The sequence below is a fragment of the Phyllobates terribilis genome, unplaced genomic scaffold (genome assembly GCF_046119375.1).
Source record: "Phyllobates terribilis strain yellow unplaced genomic scaffold, ASM4611937v1 Scaffold_9__5_contigs__length_417890890, whole genome shotgun sequence".
In the NCBI taxonomy this organism is placed as follows: Eukaryota; Metazoa; Chordata; class Amphibia; order Anura; family Dendrobatidae; genus Phyllobates; species Phyllobates terribilis.
Genome location: NW_027362769.1, coordinates 170,392,980 through 170,410,556, shown reverse-complemented (window position 1 = coordinate 170,410,556; position 17,577 = coordinate 170,392,980). Strand labels below are relative to the sequence as shown.

Below are 17,577 nucleotides of genomic sequence, written 5' to 3'. Positions count from 1 at the left end.
CCTGTGTGGTGTAGTATATAGAGGATGTGTCAGCTCTCCTGTGTGGTGTAGTATATAGAGGATCTGTCAGCTCTCCTGTGTGGTGTAGTGTATAGAGGATCTGTCAGCTCTCCTGTGTGGTGTAGTATATAGAAGATGTGTCAGCTCTCCTGTGTGGTGTAGTATATAGAGGATGTGTCAGCTCTCCTGTGTGGTGTAGTATATAGAGGATCTGTCAGCTCTCCTGTGTGGTGTAGTATATAGAAGATGTGTCAGCTCTCCTGTGTGGTGTAGTATATAGAGGATCTGTCAGCTCTCCTGTGTGGTGTAGTATATAGAGGATCTGTCAGCTCTCCTGTGTGGTGTAGTATATAGAGGATCTGTCAGTTCTCCTGTGTGGTGTAGTATATAGAGGATCTGTCAGCTCTCCTGTGTGGTGTAGTATATAGAGGATGTGTCGGCTCTCCTGTGTGGTGTAGTATATACAGGATGTGTCCGCTCTCCTGTGTGGTGTAGTATATAGAGGATCTGTCAGCTCTCCTGTGTGGTGTAGTATATAGAGGATGTGTCGGCTCTCCTGTGTGGTGTAGTATATAGAGGATGTGTCAGCACTCCTGTGTGGTGTAGTATATAGAGGATCTGTCGGCTCTCCTGTGTGGTGTAGTATATAGAGGATGTGTCAGCTCTCCTGTGTGGTGTAGTATATAGAGGATCTGTCAGCTCTCCTGTGTGGTGTAGTATATAGAGGATGTGTCCTGTGTGGTGTAGTGTATAGAGGATGTGTCAGCTCTCCTGTGCGGTGTAGTATATAGAGGATGTGTCAGCTCTCCTGTGTGGTGTAGTATATAGAGGATCTGTCAGCTCTCCTGTGTGGTGTAGTATATAGAGGATGTGTCCTGTGTGGTGTAGTGTATAGAGGATCTGTCAGCTCTCCTGTGTGGTGTAGTATATAGAGGATCTGTCAGCTCTCCTGTGTGGTGTAGTATATAGAGGACGTGTCGGCTCTCCTGTGTGGTGTAGTATATAGAGGATGTGTCAGCACTCCTGTGTGGTGTAGTATATAGAGGATCTGTCGGCTCTCCTGTGTGGTGTAGTATATAGAGGATGTGTCAGCTCTCCTGTGTGGTGTAGTATATAGAGGATCTGTCAGCTCTCCTGTGTGGTGTAGTATATAGAGGATGTGTCCTGTGTGGTGTAGTGTATAGAGGATGTGTCAGCTCTCCTGTGTGGTGTAGTATATAGAGGATGTGTCGGCTCTCCTGTGTGGTGTAGTATATAGAGCATCTGTCAGCTCTCCTGTGTGGTGTAGTATATAGAGGATGTGTCAGCACTCCTGTGTGGTGTAGTATATAGAGGATCTGTCGGCTCTCCTGTGCGGTGTAGTATATAGAGGATGTGTCAGCTCTCCTGTGCGGTGTAGTATATAGAGGATTTGTCAGCTCTCCTGTGCGGTGTAGTATATAGAGCATCTGTCAGCTCTCCTGTGTGGTGTAGTATATAGAGGATCTGTCAGCTCTCCTGTGTGGTGTAGTATATAGAGGATCTGTCAGCTCTCCTGTGTGGTGTAGTATATAGAGGATGTGTCAGCACTCCTGTGTGGTGTAGTATATAGAGGATCTGTCGGCTCTCCTGTGCGGTGTAGTATATAGAGGATGTGTCGGCTCTCCTGTGTGGTGTAGTATATAGAGGATGTGTCCGCTCTCCTGTGTGGTGCAGTATATAGAGGATGTGTCGGCTCTCCTGTGTGGTGTAGTATATAGAGGATGTGTCAGCTCTCCTGTGTGGTGTAGTATATAGAGGGTCTGTCAGCTCTCCTGTGTGGTGTAGTATATAGAGGATGTGTCAGCTCTCCTGTGTGGTGTAGTATATAGAGGATCTGTCAGCTCTCCTGTGTGGTGTAGTATATAGAGGATGTGTCAGCTCTCCTGTGTGGTGTAGTATATAGAGGATCTGTCAGCTCTCCTGTGTGGTGTAGTATATAGAGGATGTGTCAGCTCTCCTGTGTGGTGTAGTATATAAAGGATGTGTCAACTCTCCTGTGTGGTGTAGTATATAGAGGATTTGTCAGCTCTCCTGTGTGGTGTAGTATATAGAGGATCTGTCAGCTCTCCTGTGTGGTGTAGTATATAGAGGATCTGTCAGCTCTCCTGTGTGGTGTAGTATATAGAGGATCTGTCGGCTCTCCTGTGTGGTGTAGTATATAGAGGATGTGTCAGCTCTCCTGTGTGGTGTAGTATATAGAGGATCTGTCAGCTCTCCTGTGTGGTGTAGTATATAGAGGATCTGTCAGCTCTCCTGTGTGGTGTAGTATATAGAGGATCTGTCGGCTCTCCTGTGTGGTGTAGTATATAGAGGATCTGTCAGCTCTCCTGTGTGGTGTAGTATATAGAGGATCTGTCGGCTCTCCTGTGTGGTGTAGTATATAGAGGATGTGTCAGCTCTCCTGTGTGGTGTAGTATATAGAGGATTTGTCAGCTCTCCTGTATGGTGTAGTATATAGAGGATGTGTCAGCTCTCCTGTGTGGTGTAGTATATAGAGGATCTGTCAGCTCTCCAGTGTGGTGTAGTATATAGAGGATCTGTCGGCTCTCCCGTTTGGTGTAGTATATAGAGGATCTGTCAGCTCTCCCGTGTGGTGTAGTATATAGAGGATCTGTCAGCTCTCCTGTGTGGTGTAGTATATAGAGGATCTGTCAGCTCTCCTGTGTGGTGTAGTATATAGAGGATCTGTCAGCTCTCCTGTGTGGTGTAGTATATAGAGGATCTGTCGGCTCTCCTGTGTGGTGTAGTATATAGAGGATCTGTCGGCTCTCCTGTGTGGTGTAGTATATAGAGGATGTGTCAGCTCTCCTGTGTGGTGTAGTATATAGAGGATTTGTCAGCTCTCCTGTGTGGTGTAGTATATAGAGGATGTGTCAGCTCTCCTGTGTGGTGTAGTATATAGAGGGTCTGTCAGCTCTCCAGTGTGGTGTAGTATATAGAGGATCTGTCGGCTCTCCCGTTTGGTGTAGTATATAGAGGATCTGTCAGCTCTCCCGTGTGGTGTAGTATATAGAGGATCTGTCGGCTCTCCTGTGTGGTGTAGTATATAGACGATCTGTCGGCTCTCCTGTGTGGTGTAGTGTATAGAGGATCTGTCGGCTCTCCTGTGTGGTGTAGTGTATAGAGGATCTGTCGGCTCTCCTGTGTGGTGTAGTATATAGAGGATCTGTCAGCTCTCCTGTGTGGTGTAGTGTATAGAGGATCTGTCGGCTCTCCTGTGTGGTGTAGTATATAGAGGATGTGTCAGCTCTCCTGTGTGGTGTAGTATATAGAGGATGTGTCGGCTCTCCTGTGTGGTGTAGTATATAGAGGATCTGTCAGCTCTCCTGTGTGGTGTAGTATATAGAGGATCTGTCAGCTCTCCTGTGTGGTGTAGTATATAGAGGATCTGTCAGCTCTCCCGTGTGGTGTAGTATAAAGAGGATGTGTCAGCTCTCCTGTGTGGTGTAGTATATAGAGGATCTGTCAGCTCTCCCGTGTGGTGTAGTATATAGAGGATCTGTCAGCTCTCCCGTGTGGTGTAGTATATAGAGGATCTGTCAGCTCTCCCGTGTGGTGTAGTATATAGAGGATCTGTCAGCTCTCCCGTGTGGTGTAGTATACAGAGGATCTGTCAGCTCTCCTGTGTGGTGTAGTATATAGAGGATGTGTCAGCTCTCCTGTGTGGTGTAGTATATAGAGGATGTGTCAGCTCTCCTGTGTGGTGTAGTATATAGAGGATCTGTCAGCTCTCCAGTGTGGTGTACTATATAGAGGATCTGTCAGCTCCCCTGTGTGGTGTAGTATATAGAGGATCTGTCAGCTCTCCTGTGTGGTGTAGTATATAGAGGATCTGTCAGCTCTCCTGTGTGGTGTAGTATATAGAGGATCTGTCAGCGCTCCTGTGTGGTGTAGTATATAGAGGATCTGTCGGCTCTCCTGTGCGGTGTAGTATATAGAGGATGTGTCGGCTCTCCTGTGTGGTGTAGTATATAGAGGATGTGTCAGCTCTCCTGTGTGGTGTAGTATATAGAGGATCTGTCAGCTCTCCTGTGTGGTGTAGTATATAGAGGATGTGTCAGCTCTCCTGTGTGGTGTAGTATATAGAGGATCTGTCAGCTCTCCTGTGTGGTGTAGTATATAGAGAATGTGTCAGCTCTCCTGTGTGGTGTAGTATATAGAGGATCTGTCAGCTCTCCTGTGTGGTGTAGTATATAGAGGATCTGTCAGCTCTCCTGTGTGGTGTAGTATATAGAGGATCTGTCAGCTCTCCTGTGTGGTGTAGTATATAGAGGATCTGTCAGCTCTCCTGTGTGGTGTAGTATATAGAGGATGTGTCAGCTCTCCTGTGTGGTGTAGTATATAGAGGATCTGTCAGCTCTCCTGTGTGGTGTAGTATATAGAGGATCTGTCAGCTCTCCTGTGTGGTGTAGTATATAGAGGATCTGTCAGCTCTCCTGGGTGGTGTAGTATATAGAGGATGTGTCAGCTCTCCTGTGTGGTGTAGTATATAGAGGATCTGTCAGCTCTCCTGTGTGGTGTAGTATATAGAGGATGTGTCAGCTCTCCTGTGTGGTGTAGTATATAGAGGATCTGTCAGCTCTCCTGTGTGGTGTAGTATATAGAGGATCTGTCAGCTCTCCTGTGTGGTGTAGTATATTGAGGATCTGTCAGCTCTCCTGTGTGGTGTAGTATATTGAGGATCTGTCAGCTCTCCTGTGTGGTGTAGTATATGGAGGATGTGTCAGCTCTCCTGTGTGGTGTAGTATATAGAGGATCTGTCAGCTCTCCTGTGTGGTGTAGTATATAGAGGATGTGTCAGCTCTCCTGTGTGGTGTAGTATATAGAGGATGTGTCAGCTCTCCTGTGTGGTGTAGTATATAGTGGATCTGTCAGCTCTCCTGTGTGGTGTAGTATATAGAGGATCTGTCAGCTCTCCCGTGTGGTGTAGTATATAGAGGATCTGTCAGCTCTCCCGTGTGGTGTAGTATATAGAGGATCTGTCAGCTCTCCCGTGTGGTGTAGTATATAGAGGATGCGTCGGCTCTCCTGTGTGGTGTAGTATATAGAGGATCTGTCAGCTCTCCCGTGTGGTGTAGTATATAGAGGATGTGTCAGCTCTCCTGTGTGGTGTAGTATATAGAGGATGTGTCAGCTCTCCTGTGTGGTGTAGTATATAGAGGATCTGTCAGCTCTCCTGTGTGGTGTAGTATATAGAGGATGTGTCAGCTCTCCTGTGTGGTGTAGTATATAGAGGATGTGTCGGCTCTCCTGTGTGGTGTAGTATATAGAGGATCTGTCAGCTCTCCTGTGTGGTGTAGTATATAGAGGATGTGTCAGCTCTCCTGTGTGGTGTAGTATATAGAGGATGTGTCGGCTCTCCTGTGTGGTGTAGTATATAGAGGATGTGTCAGCTCTCCTGTGTGGTGTAGTATATAGAGGATGTGTCAGCTCTCCTGTGTGGTGTAGTATATAGAGGATCTGTCAGCTCTCCTGTGTGGTGTAGTATATAGAGGATGTGTCAGCTCTCCTGTGTGGTGTAGTATATAGAGGATCTGTCAGCTCTCCTGTGTGGTGCAGTATATAGAGGATGTGTCAGCTCTCCTGTGTGGTGTAGTATATAGAGGATCTGTCAGCTCTCCTGTGTGGTGTAGTATATAGAGGATCTGTCAGCTCTCCTGTGTGGTGCAGTATATAGAGGATGTGTCAGCTCTCCTGTGTGGTGTAGTATATAGAGGATGTGTCGGCTCTCCTGTGTGGTGTAGTATATAGAGGATGTGTCGGCTCTCCTGTGTGGTGTAGTATATAGAGGATCTGTCGGCTCTCCTGTGTGGTGTAGTATATAGAGGATGTGTCAGCTCTCCTGTTTGGTGTAGTATATAGAGGATCTGTCAGCTCTCCTGTGTGGTGTAGTATATAGAGGATCTGTCAGCTCTCCTGTGTGGTGCAGTATATAGAGGATGTGTCAGCTCTCCTGTGTGGTGTAGTATATAGAGGATGTGTCGGCTCTCCTGTGTGGTGTAGTATATAGAGGATCTGTCGGCTCTCCTGTGTGGTGTAGTATATAGAGGATGTGTCTGCTCTCCTGTGTGGTGTAGTATATAGAGGATGTGTCGGCTCTCCTGTGTGGTGTAGTATATAGAGGATGTGTCAGCTCTCCTGTGTGGTGTAGTATATAGAGGATCTGTCAGCTCTCCTGTGTGGTGTAGTATATAGAGGATGTGTCAGCTCTCCTGTGTGGTGTAGTATATAGAGGATCTGTCAGCTCTCCTGTGTGGTGTAGTATATAGAGAATGTGTCAGCTCTCCTGTGTGGTGTAGTATATAGAGGATGTGTCGGCTCTCCTGTGTGGTGTAGTATATAGAGGATGTGTCAGCTCTCCTGTGTGGTGTAGTATATAGAGAATGTGTCAGCTCTCCTGTGTGGTGTAGTATATAGAGGATCTGTCAGCTCTCCTGTGTGGTGTAGTATATAGAGGATCTGTCAGCTCTCCTGTGTGGTGTAGTATATAGAGGATGTGTCAGCTCTCCTGTGTGGTGTAGTATATAGAGGATCTGTCAGCTCTCCTGTGTGGTGTAGTATATAGAGGATGTGTCAGCTCTCCTGTGTGGTGTAGTATATAGAGGATCTGTCAGCTCTCCTGTGTGGTGTAGTATATTGAGAATGTGTCAGCTCTCCTGTGTGGTGTAGTATATAGAGGATCTGTCAGCTCTCCTGTGTGGTGTAGTATATATAGAATGTGTCAGCTCTCCTGTGTGGTGTAGTATATAGAGGATGTGTCAGCTCTCCTGTGTGGTGTACTATATAGAGGATCTGTCAGCTCTCCTGTGTGGTGTAGTATATAGAGGATGTGTCAGCTCTCCTGTGTGGTGTAGTATATAGAGGATCTGTCAGCTCTCCTGTGTGGTGTAGTATATAGAGGATCTGTCAGCTCCCCTGTGCGGTGTAGTATATAGAGGATCTGTCAGCTATCCTGTGTGGTGTAGTATATAGAGGATCTGTCAGCTCTCCTGTGTGGTGTAGTATATAGAGGATGTGTCAGCTCTCCTGTGTGGTGTAGTATATAGAGGATGTGTCAGCTCTCCTGTGTGGTGTAGTATATAGAGGATCTGTCAGCTCTCCTGTGTGGTGTAGTATATAGAGGATCTGTCAGCTCTCCTGTGTGGTGTAGTATATAGAGGATCTGTCAGCTCTCCTGTGTGGTGTAGTATATAGAGGATGTGTCAGCTCTCCTGTGTGGTGTAGTATATAGAGGATCTGTCAGCTCTCCTGTGTGGTGTAGTATATAGAGGATCTGTCAGCTCCCCTGTGCGGTGTAGTATATAGAGGATCTGTCAGCTATCCTGTGTGGTGTAGTATATAGAGGATCTGTCAGCTCTCCTGTGTGGTGTAGTATATAGAGGATGTGTCAGCTCTCCTGTGTGGTGTAGTATATAGAGGATCTGTCAGCTCTCCTGTGTGGTGTAGTATATAGAGGATCTGTCAGCTCTCCTGTGTGGTGTAGTATATAGAGGATCTGTCAGCTCTCCTGTGTGGTGTAGTATATAGAGGATCTCTCAGCTCTCCTGTGTGGTGTAGTATATAGAGGATCTGTCAGCTCTCCTGTGTGGTGTAGTATATAGAGGGTCTGTCAGCTCTCCTGTGTGGTGTAGTATATAGAGGATCTGTCAGCTCTCCTGTGTGGTGTAGTATATAGAGGGTCTGTCAGCTCTCCTGTGTGGTGTAGTATATAGAGGATGTGTCCCGTGTGGTGTAGTATATAGAGCATGTGTCAGCTATCCTGTGTGGTGTAGTATATAGAGCATGTGTCAGCTCTCCTGTGTGGTGTAGTATATAGAGGATGTGTCACCTCTCCTGTGTGGTGTAGTATATAGAGGGTCTGTCGGCTCTCCTGTGAGGTGTAGTATATAGAGGATCTGTCGGCTCTCCTGTGTGGTGTAGTATATAGAGGATCTGTCAGTTCTCCTGTGTGGTGTAGTATATAGAGGATGTGTCAGCTCTCCTGTGTGGTGTAGTATATAGAGGATCTGTCATCTCTCCTGTGTGGTGTAGTATATAGAGGATGTGTCCCGTGTGGTGTAGTATATAGAGCATGTGTCAGCTATCCTGTGTGGTGTAGTATATAGAGGATCTGTCAGCTATCCTGTGTGGTGTAGTATATAGAGGATGTGTCAGCTCTCCTGTGTGGTGTAGTATATAGAGGATCTGTCAGCTATCCTGTGTGGTGTAGTATATAGAGCATGTGTCAGCTATCCTGTGTGGTGTAGTATATAGAGGATCTGTCAGCTATCCTGTGTGGTGTAGTATATAGAGGATGTGTCAGCTCTCCTGTGTGGTGTAGTATATAGAGGATGTGTCAGCTCTCCTGTGTGGTGTAGTATATAGAGGATGTGTCAGCTCTCCTGTGTGGTGTAGTATATAGAGGATCTGTCAGCTCTCCTGTGTGGTGTAGTATATAGAGGATGTGTCAGCTCTCCTGAGTGGTGTAGTATATAGAGGATCTGTCAGCTCTCCTGTGTGGTGTAGTATATAGAGGATCTGTCAGCTCTCCTGTGTGGTGTAGTATATAGAGGATCTGTCAGCTCTCCTGTGTGGTGTAGTATATAGAGGATGTGTCTGCTCTCCTGTGTGGTGTAGTATATAGAGGATCTGTCAGCTCTCCTGTGTGGTGTAGTATATAGAGGATGTGTCAGCTCTCCTGTGCGGTGTAGTATATAGAGGATCTGTCAGCTCTCCTGTGTGGTGTAGTATATAGAGGATTTGTCAGCTCTCCTGTGTGGTGTAGTATATAGAGGATCTGTCAGCTCTCCTGTGTGGTGTAGTATATAGAGGATGTGTCAGCTCTCCTGTGTGGTGTAGTATATAGAGGATGTGTCAGCTCTCCTGTGTGGTGTAGTATATAGAGGATGTGTCGGCTCTCCTGTGTGGTGTAGTATATAGAGGATGTGTCAGCTCTCCTGTGTGGTGTAGTATATAGAGGATGTGTCAGCTCTCCTGTGTGGTGTAGTATATAGAGGATCTGTCACCTCTCCTGTGTGGTGTAGTATATAGAGGATGTGTCAGCTCTCCTGTGTGGTGTAGTATATAGAGGATGTGTCAGCTCTCCTGTGTGGTGTAGTATATAGAGGATGTGTCAGCTATCCTGTGTGGTGTAGTATATAGAGGATCTGTCGGCTCTCTTGTGTGGTGTAGTATATAGAGGATCTGTCAGCTCTCCTGTGTGGTGTAGTATATAGAGGATCTGTCAGCTCTCCTGTGTGGTGTAGTATATAGAGGATCTGTCAGCTCTCCTGTGTGGTGTAGTATATAGAGGATCTGTCAGCTCTCCTGTGTGGTGTAGTATATAGAGGATCTGTCAGCTCTCCTGTGTGGTGTAGTATATAGAGGATCTGTCAGCTCTCCTGTGTGGTGTAGTATATAGAGGATCTGTCAGCTCTCCTGTGTGGTGTAGTATATAGAGGATCTGTAAGCTCTCCTGTGTGGTGTAGTATATACAGGATCTGTCGGCTCTCCTGTGTGGTGTAGTATATAGAGGATCTGTCAGCTCTCCTGTGCGGTGTAGTATATAGAGGATCTGTCAGCTCTTCTGTGTGGTGTAGTATATAGAGGATCTGTCAGCTCTCCTGTGTGGTGTAGTATATAGAGGATGTGTCAGCTCTCCTGTGTGGTGTAGTATATAGAGGATTTGTCAGCTCTCCTGTGTGGTGTAGTATATAGAGGATCTGTCAGCTCTCCTGTGTGGTGTAGTATATAGAGGATGTGTCAGCTCTCCTGTGTGGTGTAGTATATAGAGGATGTGTCAGCTATCCTGTGTGGTGTAGTATATAGAGGATGTGTCAGCTCTCCTGTGTGGTGTAGTATATAGAGGATCTGTCAGCTCTCCTGTGTGGTGTAGTATATAGAGGGTCTGTCAGCTCTCCTGTGTGGTGTAGTATATAGAGGATCTGTCAGCTCTCCTGTGTGGTGTAGTATATAGAGGATCTGTCGGCTCTCCTGTGTGGTGTAGTATATAGAGGATCTGTCAGCTCTCCTGTGTGGTGTAGTATATAGAGGATGTGTCAGCTCTCCTGTGTGGTGTAGTATATAGAGGATCTGTCAGCTCTCCTGTGTGGTGTAGTATATAGAGGATGTGTCCTGTGTGGTGTAGTATATAGAGGATCTGTCAGCTCTCCCGTGTGGTGTAGTATATAGAGGATCTGTCGGCTCTCCCGTGTGGTGTAGTATATAGAGGATCTGTCAGCTCTCCTATATGGTGTAGTATATAGAGGATCTGTCAGCTCTCCTGTGTGGTGTAGTATATAGAGGATGTGTCAGCTCTCCTGTGTGGTGTAGTATATAGAGGATGTGTCAGCTCTCCTGTGTGGTGTAGTATATAGAGGATCTGTCAGCTCTCCTGTGTGGTGTAGTATATAGAGGATGTGTCAGCTCTCCTGTGTGGTGTAGTATATAGAGGATGTGTCAGCTCTCCTATATGGTGTAGTATATAGAGGATCTGTCAGCTCTCCTGTGTGGTGTAGTATATAGAGGATGTGTCAGCTCTCCTGTGTGGTGTAGTATATAGAGGATCTGTCAGCTCTCCTGTGTGGTGTAGTATATAGAGGATGTGTCAGCTCTCCTGTGTGGTGTAGTATATAGAGGATCTGTCAGCTCTCCTGTGTGGTGTAGTATATAGAGGATCTGTCAGCTCTCCTGTGTGGTGTAGTATATAGAGGATCTGTCAGCTCTCCTGTGTGGTGTAGTATATAGAGGATCTGTCAGCTCTCCTGTGTGGTGTAGTATATAGAGGATCTGTCAGCTCTCCTGTGTGGTGTAGTATATAGAGGATCTGTCGGCTCTCCTGTGTGGTGTAGTATATAGAGGATCTGTCGGCTCTCCTGTGTGGTGTAGTATATAGAGGATCTGTCAGCTCTCCTGTGTGGTGTAGTATATAGAGGATCTGTCGGCTCTCCTGTGTGGTGTAGTATATAGAGGATCTGTCGGCTCTCCTGTGTGGTGTAGTATATAGAGGATCTGTCAGCTCTCCTGTGTGGTGTAGTATATAGAGGATGTGTCGGCTCTCCTGTGTGGTGTAGTATATAGAGGATCTGTCAGCTCTCCTGTGTGGTGTAGTATATAGAGGATCTGTCGGCTCTCCTGTGTGGTGTAGTATATAGAGGACGTGTCGGCTCTCCTGTGTGGTGTAGTATATAGAGGATCTGTCAGCTCTCCTGTGTGGTGTAGTATATAGAGGATCTGTCAGCTCTCCTGTGTGGTGTAGTATATAGAGGATGTGTCGGCTCTCCTGTGTGGTGTAGTATATAGAGGATGTGTCAGCTCTCCTGTGTGGTGTAGTATATAGAGGATCTGTCGGCTCTCCTGTGTGGTGTAGTATATAGAGGATGTGTCAGCTCTCCTGTGTGGTGTAGTATATAGAGGATGTGTCAGCTCTCCTGTGTGGTGTAGTATATAGAGGATCTGTCGGCTCTCCTGTGTGGTGTAGTATATAGAGGATGGGTCCCGTGTGGTGTAGTATATAGAGGATGTGTCAGCTCTCCTGTGTGGTGTAGTATATAGAGGATGTGTCAGCTCTCCTGTGTGGTGTAGTATATAGAGGATGGGTCCCGTGTGGTGTAGTATATAGAGGATGTGTCAGCTCTCCTGTGTGGTGTAGTATATAGAGGATCTGTCCGCTCTCCTGTGTGGTGTAGTATATAGAGGATGTGTCGGTTCTCCTGTGTGGTGTAATATATAGAGGATCTGTCAGCTCTCCTGTGTGGTGTAGTATATAGAGGATCTGTCAGCTCTCCTGTGTGGTGTAGTATATAGAGGATGTGTCAGCTCTCCTGTGTGGTGTAGTATATAGAGGATGTGTCAGCTCTCCTGTGTGGTGTAGTATATAGAGGATCTGTCAGCTCTCCTGTGTGGTGTAGTATATAGAGGATCTGTCAGCTCTCCTGTGTGGTGTAGTATATAGAGGATCTGTCAGCTCTCCTGTGTGGTGTAGTATATAGAGGATCTGTCAGCTCTCCTGTGTGGTGTAGTATATAGAGGATCTGTCAGCTCTCCTGTGTGGTGTAGTATATAGAGGATCTGTCAGCTCTCCTGTGTGGTGTAGTATATAGAGGATCTGTCAGCTCTCCCGTGTGGTGTAGTATATAGAGGATGTGTCATCTCTCCTGTGTGGTGTAGTATATAGAGGATCTGTCAGCTCTCTTGTGCGGTGTAGTATATAGAGGATCTGTCGGCTCTCCTGTGTGGTGTAGAATATAGGATCTGTCAGCTCTCCTGTGTGGTGTAGTATGTAGAGGATCTGTCAGCTCTCCTGTGTGGTGTAGTATATAGAGGATCTGTCAGCTCTCCTGTGTGGTGTAGTATATAGAGGATCTGTCACCTCTCCTGTGTGGTGTAGTATATAGAGGATCTGTCAGCTCTCCTGTGTGGTGTAGTATGTAGAGGATCTGTCAGCTCTCCTGTGTGGTGTAGTATATAGGATCTGTCAGCTCTCCTGTGTGGTGTAGTATATAGATGATGTGTCATCTCTCCTGTGTGGTGTAGTGTATAGAGGATCTGTCAGCTCTCCTGTGTGGTGTAGTATATAGAGGATCTGTCAGCTCTCCTGTGTGGTGTAGTATATAGAGGATCTGTCAGCTCTCCTGTGCGGTGTAGTATACAGAGGATCTGTCAGCTCTCCTGTGTGGTATAGTATGTAGAGGATCTGTCAGCTCTCCTGTGTGGTGTAGTATATAGAGGATCTGTCAGCTCTCCTGTGTGGTGTAGTATATAGAGGATGTGTCCTGTGTGGTGTAGTATATAGAGGATGTGTCGGCTCTCCTGTGTGGTGTAGTATATAGAGGATCTGTCAGCTCTCCTGTGTGGTGTAGTATATAGAGGATCTGTCAGCTCTCCTGTGTGGTGTAGTATATAGAGGATGTGTCTTCTCTCCTGTGTGGTGTAGTATATAGAGGATGTGTCAGCTCTCCTGTGTGGTGTAGTATATAGAGGATCTGTCAGCTCTCCTGTGCGGTGTAGTATACAGAGGATCTGTCAGCTCTCCTGTGTGGTATAGTATGTAGAGGATCTGTCAGCTCTCCTGTGTGGTGTAGTATATAGAGGATCTGTCAGCTCTCCCGTGTGGTGTAGTATATAGAGGATCTGTCCTGTGTTGTGTAGTATATAGAGGATGTGTCAGCTCTCCCGTGTGGTGTAGTATATAGAGGATGTGTCTTCTCTCCTGTGTGGTGTAGTATATAGAGGATCTGTCAGCTCTCCTGTGTGGTGTAGTATATAGAGGATCTGTCAGCTCTCCTGTGCGGTGTAGTATATAGAGGATCTGTCAGCTCTCCTGTGTGGTGTAGTATATAGGATCTGTCAACTCTCCTGTGTGGTGTAGTATATAGAGGATGTGTCAGCTCTCCTGTGTGGTGTAGTATATAGAGGATCTGTCAGCTCTCCTGTGTGGTGTAGTATATAGAGGATCTGTCAGCTCTCCTGTGTGGTGTAGTATATAGAGGATGTGTCTTCTCTCCTGTGCGGTGTAGTATATAGAGGATCTGTCAGCTCTCCTGTGTGGTGTAGTATATAGAGGATGTGTCAGCTCTCCTGTGTGGTGTAGTATATAGAGGATGTGTCAGCTCTCCTGTGTGGTGTAGTATATAGAGGATGTGTCAGCTCTCCTGTGTGGTGTAGTATATAGATGATCTGTCAGCTCTCCTGTGTGGTGTAGTATATAGAGGATCTGTCAGCTCTCCTGTGCGGTGTAGTATACAGAGGATCTGTCAGCTCTCCTGTGTGGTATAGTATGTAGAGGATCTGTCAGCTCTCCTGTGTGGTGTAGTATATAGAGGATCTGTCAGCTCTCCTGTGTGGTGTAGTATATAGAGGATGTGTCGGCTCTCCTGTGTGGTGTAGTATATAGAGAATCTGTCAGCTCTCCTGTGTGGTGTAGTATATAGAGGATCTGTCGGCTCTTCTGTGTGGTGTAGTATATAGAGGATCTGTCGGCTCTCCTGTGTGGTGTAGTATATAGAGGATCTGTCAGCTCTCCTGTGTGGTGTAGTATATAGAGGATCTGTCAGCTCTCCTGTGTGGTGTAGTATATAGAGGATCTGTCAGCTCTCCTGTGTGGTGTAGTATATAGAGGATCTGTCAGCTCTCCTGTGTGGTGTAGTATATAGAGGATCTGTCAGCTCTCCTGTGTGGTGTAGTATATAGAGGATCTGTCAGCTCTCCCGTGTGGTGTAGTATATAGAGGATCTGTCAGCTCTCCCGTGTGTTGTAGTATATAGAGGATCTGTCAGCTACCCTGTGCGGTGTAGTATATAGAGGATCTGTCAGCTCTCCTGTGCGGTGTAGTATATAGAGGATCTGTCAGCTCTCCTGTGTGGTGTAGTATATAGAGGATCTGTCAGCTCTCCTGTGTGGTGTAGTATATAGAGGATCTGTCAGCTCTCCTGTGTGGTGTAGTATATAGAGGATCTGTCAGCTCTCCTGTGTGGTGTAGTATATAGAGGATCTGTCAGCTCTCCTGTGTGGTGTAGTATATAGAGGATCTGTCAGCTCTCCTGTGTGGTGTAGTATATAGAGGATCTGTCAGCTCTCCTGTGTGGTGTAGTATATAGAGGATCTGTCAGCTCTCCTGTGTGGTGTAGTATATAGAGGATCTGTCAGCTCTCCTGTGTGGTGTAGTATATAGAGGATCTGTCAGCTCTCCTGTGTGGTGTAGTATATAGAGGATCTGTCAGCTCTCCTGTGTGGTGTAGTATATAGAGGATCTGTCAGCTCTCCTGTGCGGTGTAGTATATAGAGGATCTGTCAGCTCTCCTGTGTGGTGTAGTATATAGAGGATCTGTCAGCTCCCCTGTGCGGTGTAGGATATAGAGGATCTGTCAGCTCTCCTGTGTGGTGTAGTATATAGAGGATCTGTCAGCTCTCCTGTGTGGTGTAGTATATAGAGGATGTGTCGGCTCTCCTGTGTGGTGTAGTATATAGAGGATCTGTCAGCTCTCCTGTGTGGTGTAGTATATAGAGGATGTGTCAGCTCTCCTGTGTGGTGTAGTATATAGAGGATCTGTCAGCTCTCCTGTGTGGTGTAGTATATAGAGGATCTGTCAGCTCTCCTGTGCGGTGTAGTATATAGAGGATCTGTCAGCTCTCCTGTGTGGTGTAGTATATAGAGGATGTGTCAGCTCTCCTGTGTGGTGTAGTATATAGAGGATGTGTCAGCTCTCCTTTGTGGTGTAGTATATAGAGGATGTGTCAGCTCTCCTGTGTGGTGTAGTATATAGAGGATCTGTCAGCTCTCCTGTGTGGTGTAGTATATAGAGGATCTGTCAGCTCTCCTGTGTGGTGTAGTATATAGAGGATGTGTCAGCTCTCCTGTGTGGTGTAGTATATAGAGGATCTGTCAGCTCTCCTGTGTGATGTAGTATATAGAGGATCTGTCAGCTCTCCTGTGTGGTGTAGTATATAGAGGATGTGTCGGCTCTCCTGTGTGGTGTAGTATATAGAGGATCTGTCAGCTCTCCTGTGTGGTGTAGTATATAGAGGATCTGTCAGCTCTCCTGTGTGGTGTAGTATATAGAGGATCTGTCAGCTCTCCTGTGTGGTGTAGTATATAGAGGATCTGTCAGCTCTCCTGTGTGGTGTAGTATATAGAGGATGTGTCAGCTCTCCTTTGTGGTGTAGTATATAGAGGATGTGTCAGCTCTCCTGTGTGGTGTAGTATATAGAGGATCTGTCAGCTCTCCTGTGTGGTGTAGTATATAGAGGATCTGTCAGCTCTCCTGTGTGGTGTAGTATATAAGAGAAGCTGTCAGCTCTCCTGTGTGGTGTAGTATATAGAGGATCTGTCAGCTCTCCTGTGTGGTGTAGTATATAGAGGATCTGTCCTGTGTGGTGTAGTATATAGAGGATCTCTCAGCTCTCCTGTGTGGTGTAGTATATAGAGGATCTGTCAGCTCTCCTGTGCAGTGTATAGACGATGTATCCTGTGACGCTCTGTATCTAGAGGATGTGTCCTGCGCGGTGCAGTGTATAGAGTATGTATCATGCTGTATATAGAGGATGTGTCAGCTCTACTGTGTAGTATATAGAAGATCTGTCAGCTCTCCTGAGTGATGTACTATGTAGAGCAGGGATATCAAACTTGTACACACAGAGAGCCAAAATGAAAAACTTGGACAAAGTTGCGGGCCAACCAGTATACAGTATAATGGGCCCACATAGTTCTCCATACAGTATAATGGCCCCACATAGTCCTCCATACAAAATAATGGACCCACATAGGGGTGGTGGTTCTGGTGTTGCGGGCCAAATATAACCACCCTGTGTGGCAGATTTAGCCCATGGGCCGGAGTTTAACACGTATGATGTAGCGGATCTAACACTACACATCACCCTGAAAACACCATCCCCACAGTCACACATGGTGGTGGAAGCGTCTTGCTGTGGGGAGGCTTTTCTTCAGCAGGTAAGCTGGCTGACGTAGGTTCACCTTCAAGCAGGACAACGACCCCTACTGCCAGAGCTACAATGGATAGTTTAGATCCGAGAATATTCATGTGTGTGAACGGCACAGTCCAGACCTAAATCCCATTGAGAATCTGTGACAATACATGAAAATTGCTAATCACAGACGACTCCATCCAATCTCACTGGGCGAATGTGCAAAGAAGAATGGGGAAAATGTCCCGTCTAGATGTGCAAAGCTGGAGAGACAGACCCCAAAAGACTGCAGTAGTAACTGCAGAGAAGGTGGTCCTACAACGTACTGACCCAGGGCTGAATACAAATGCACCGAACAATTCTCAGATTTGTATTTTTAAAATATTTAGAAAACCTTGTATTATTTCCTTTACACTTCACAAATACTTGCTACTTTGTGTTGGTGTCACATAAAATCCCAATGAAATATATGTAAGTTTGTGGGTGTAACATGAAAAAATGTGGAAAAGTTGACGGGGTATGAAAAACTTTCTCAAGACCCTGTAGAGGATTTGTCATCTCTCCTGTGTGATGGTTGTGCGGGTCACATTACTGTTGGGTGTATTTCCAGTCCACTCACCAGGGATATATAGACAGCAGCTTTCGTATGAAGAGGGAGCCGCTCTGAGACACATTGGAGTACAGCTTAAAGATGTCAAACCGGCCTGATTGAATCTTGTTTTCTGTTTCTGCTGGGTCCAGTTCAAAGAAAGGTGATCGCCCGCTCAGCCTGCGGCAGAAGAAAATACACATTTCCACCCAAATTCCAAAAATTGACATGCATTAATCACGATGATCATTCTTGTGTCAGTTTTACACAGCTAACGCCTTCGAAATGTGGTGCTGGAGAGGGATGTTCTCAATATCATGGACGGCAAGAAGAACAAAATAATCGATTTTGGAATAAATTATGCCAGACATGTCACTCGAGGCAAGGATCAGCAAGCTACGACTTGCCTCCTGTGGACACATCATACGAAGAGAACAATCACTGAAGAAGGACATCATGGGCGGAAGAATAGAAGGAGCAAGAGGAAGAGCAGCAAGACAACGGCAGAGAAGACCCTGGTGGTCCTATCTAGGCTTGTACAAGATCGATCTTCCTACAGATCGTTC

At 46.3% G+C, this 17,577-nt stretch overlaps 1 protein-coding gene across 3 annotated transcripts in view; it reads right to left on the bottom strand.

Annotated features, from left to right (window-relative positions):
• SPEG (striated muscle enriched protein kinase) overlaps positions 1 to 17,577 on the bottom strand; it is a 347,211-nt gene that overhangs the window by 25,704 nt on the left and 303,930 nt on the right. For all 3 annotated transcript variants that reach the window (XM_073647347.1, XM_073647348.1, XM_073647349.1), the window contains one exon: positions 17,042 to 17,191. In XM_073647347.1, the coding sequence (XP_073503448.1) occupies positions 17,042 to 17,191 (150 nt within the window). The remainder of the gene's footprint in view (positions 1 to 17,041; positions 17,192 to 17,577) is intronic.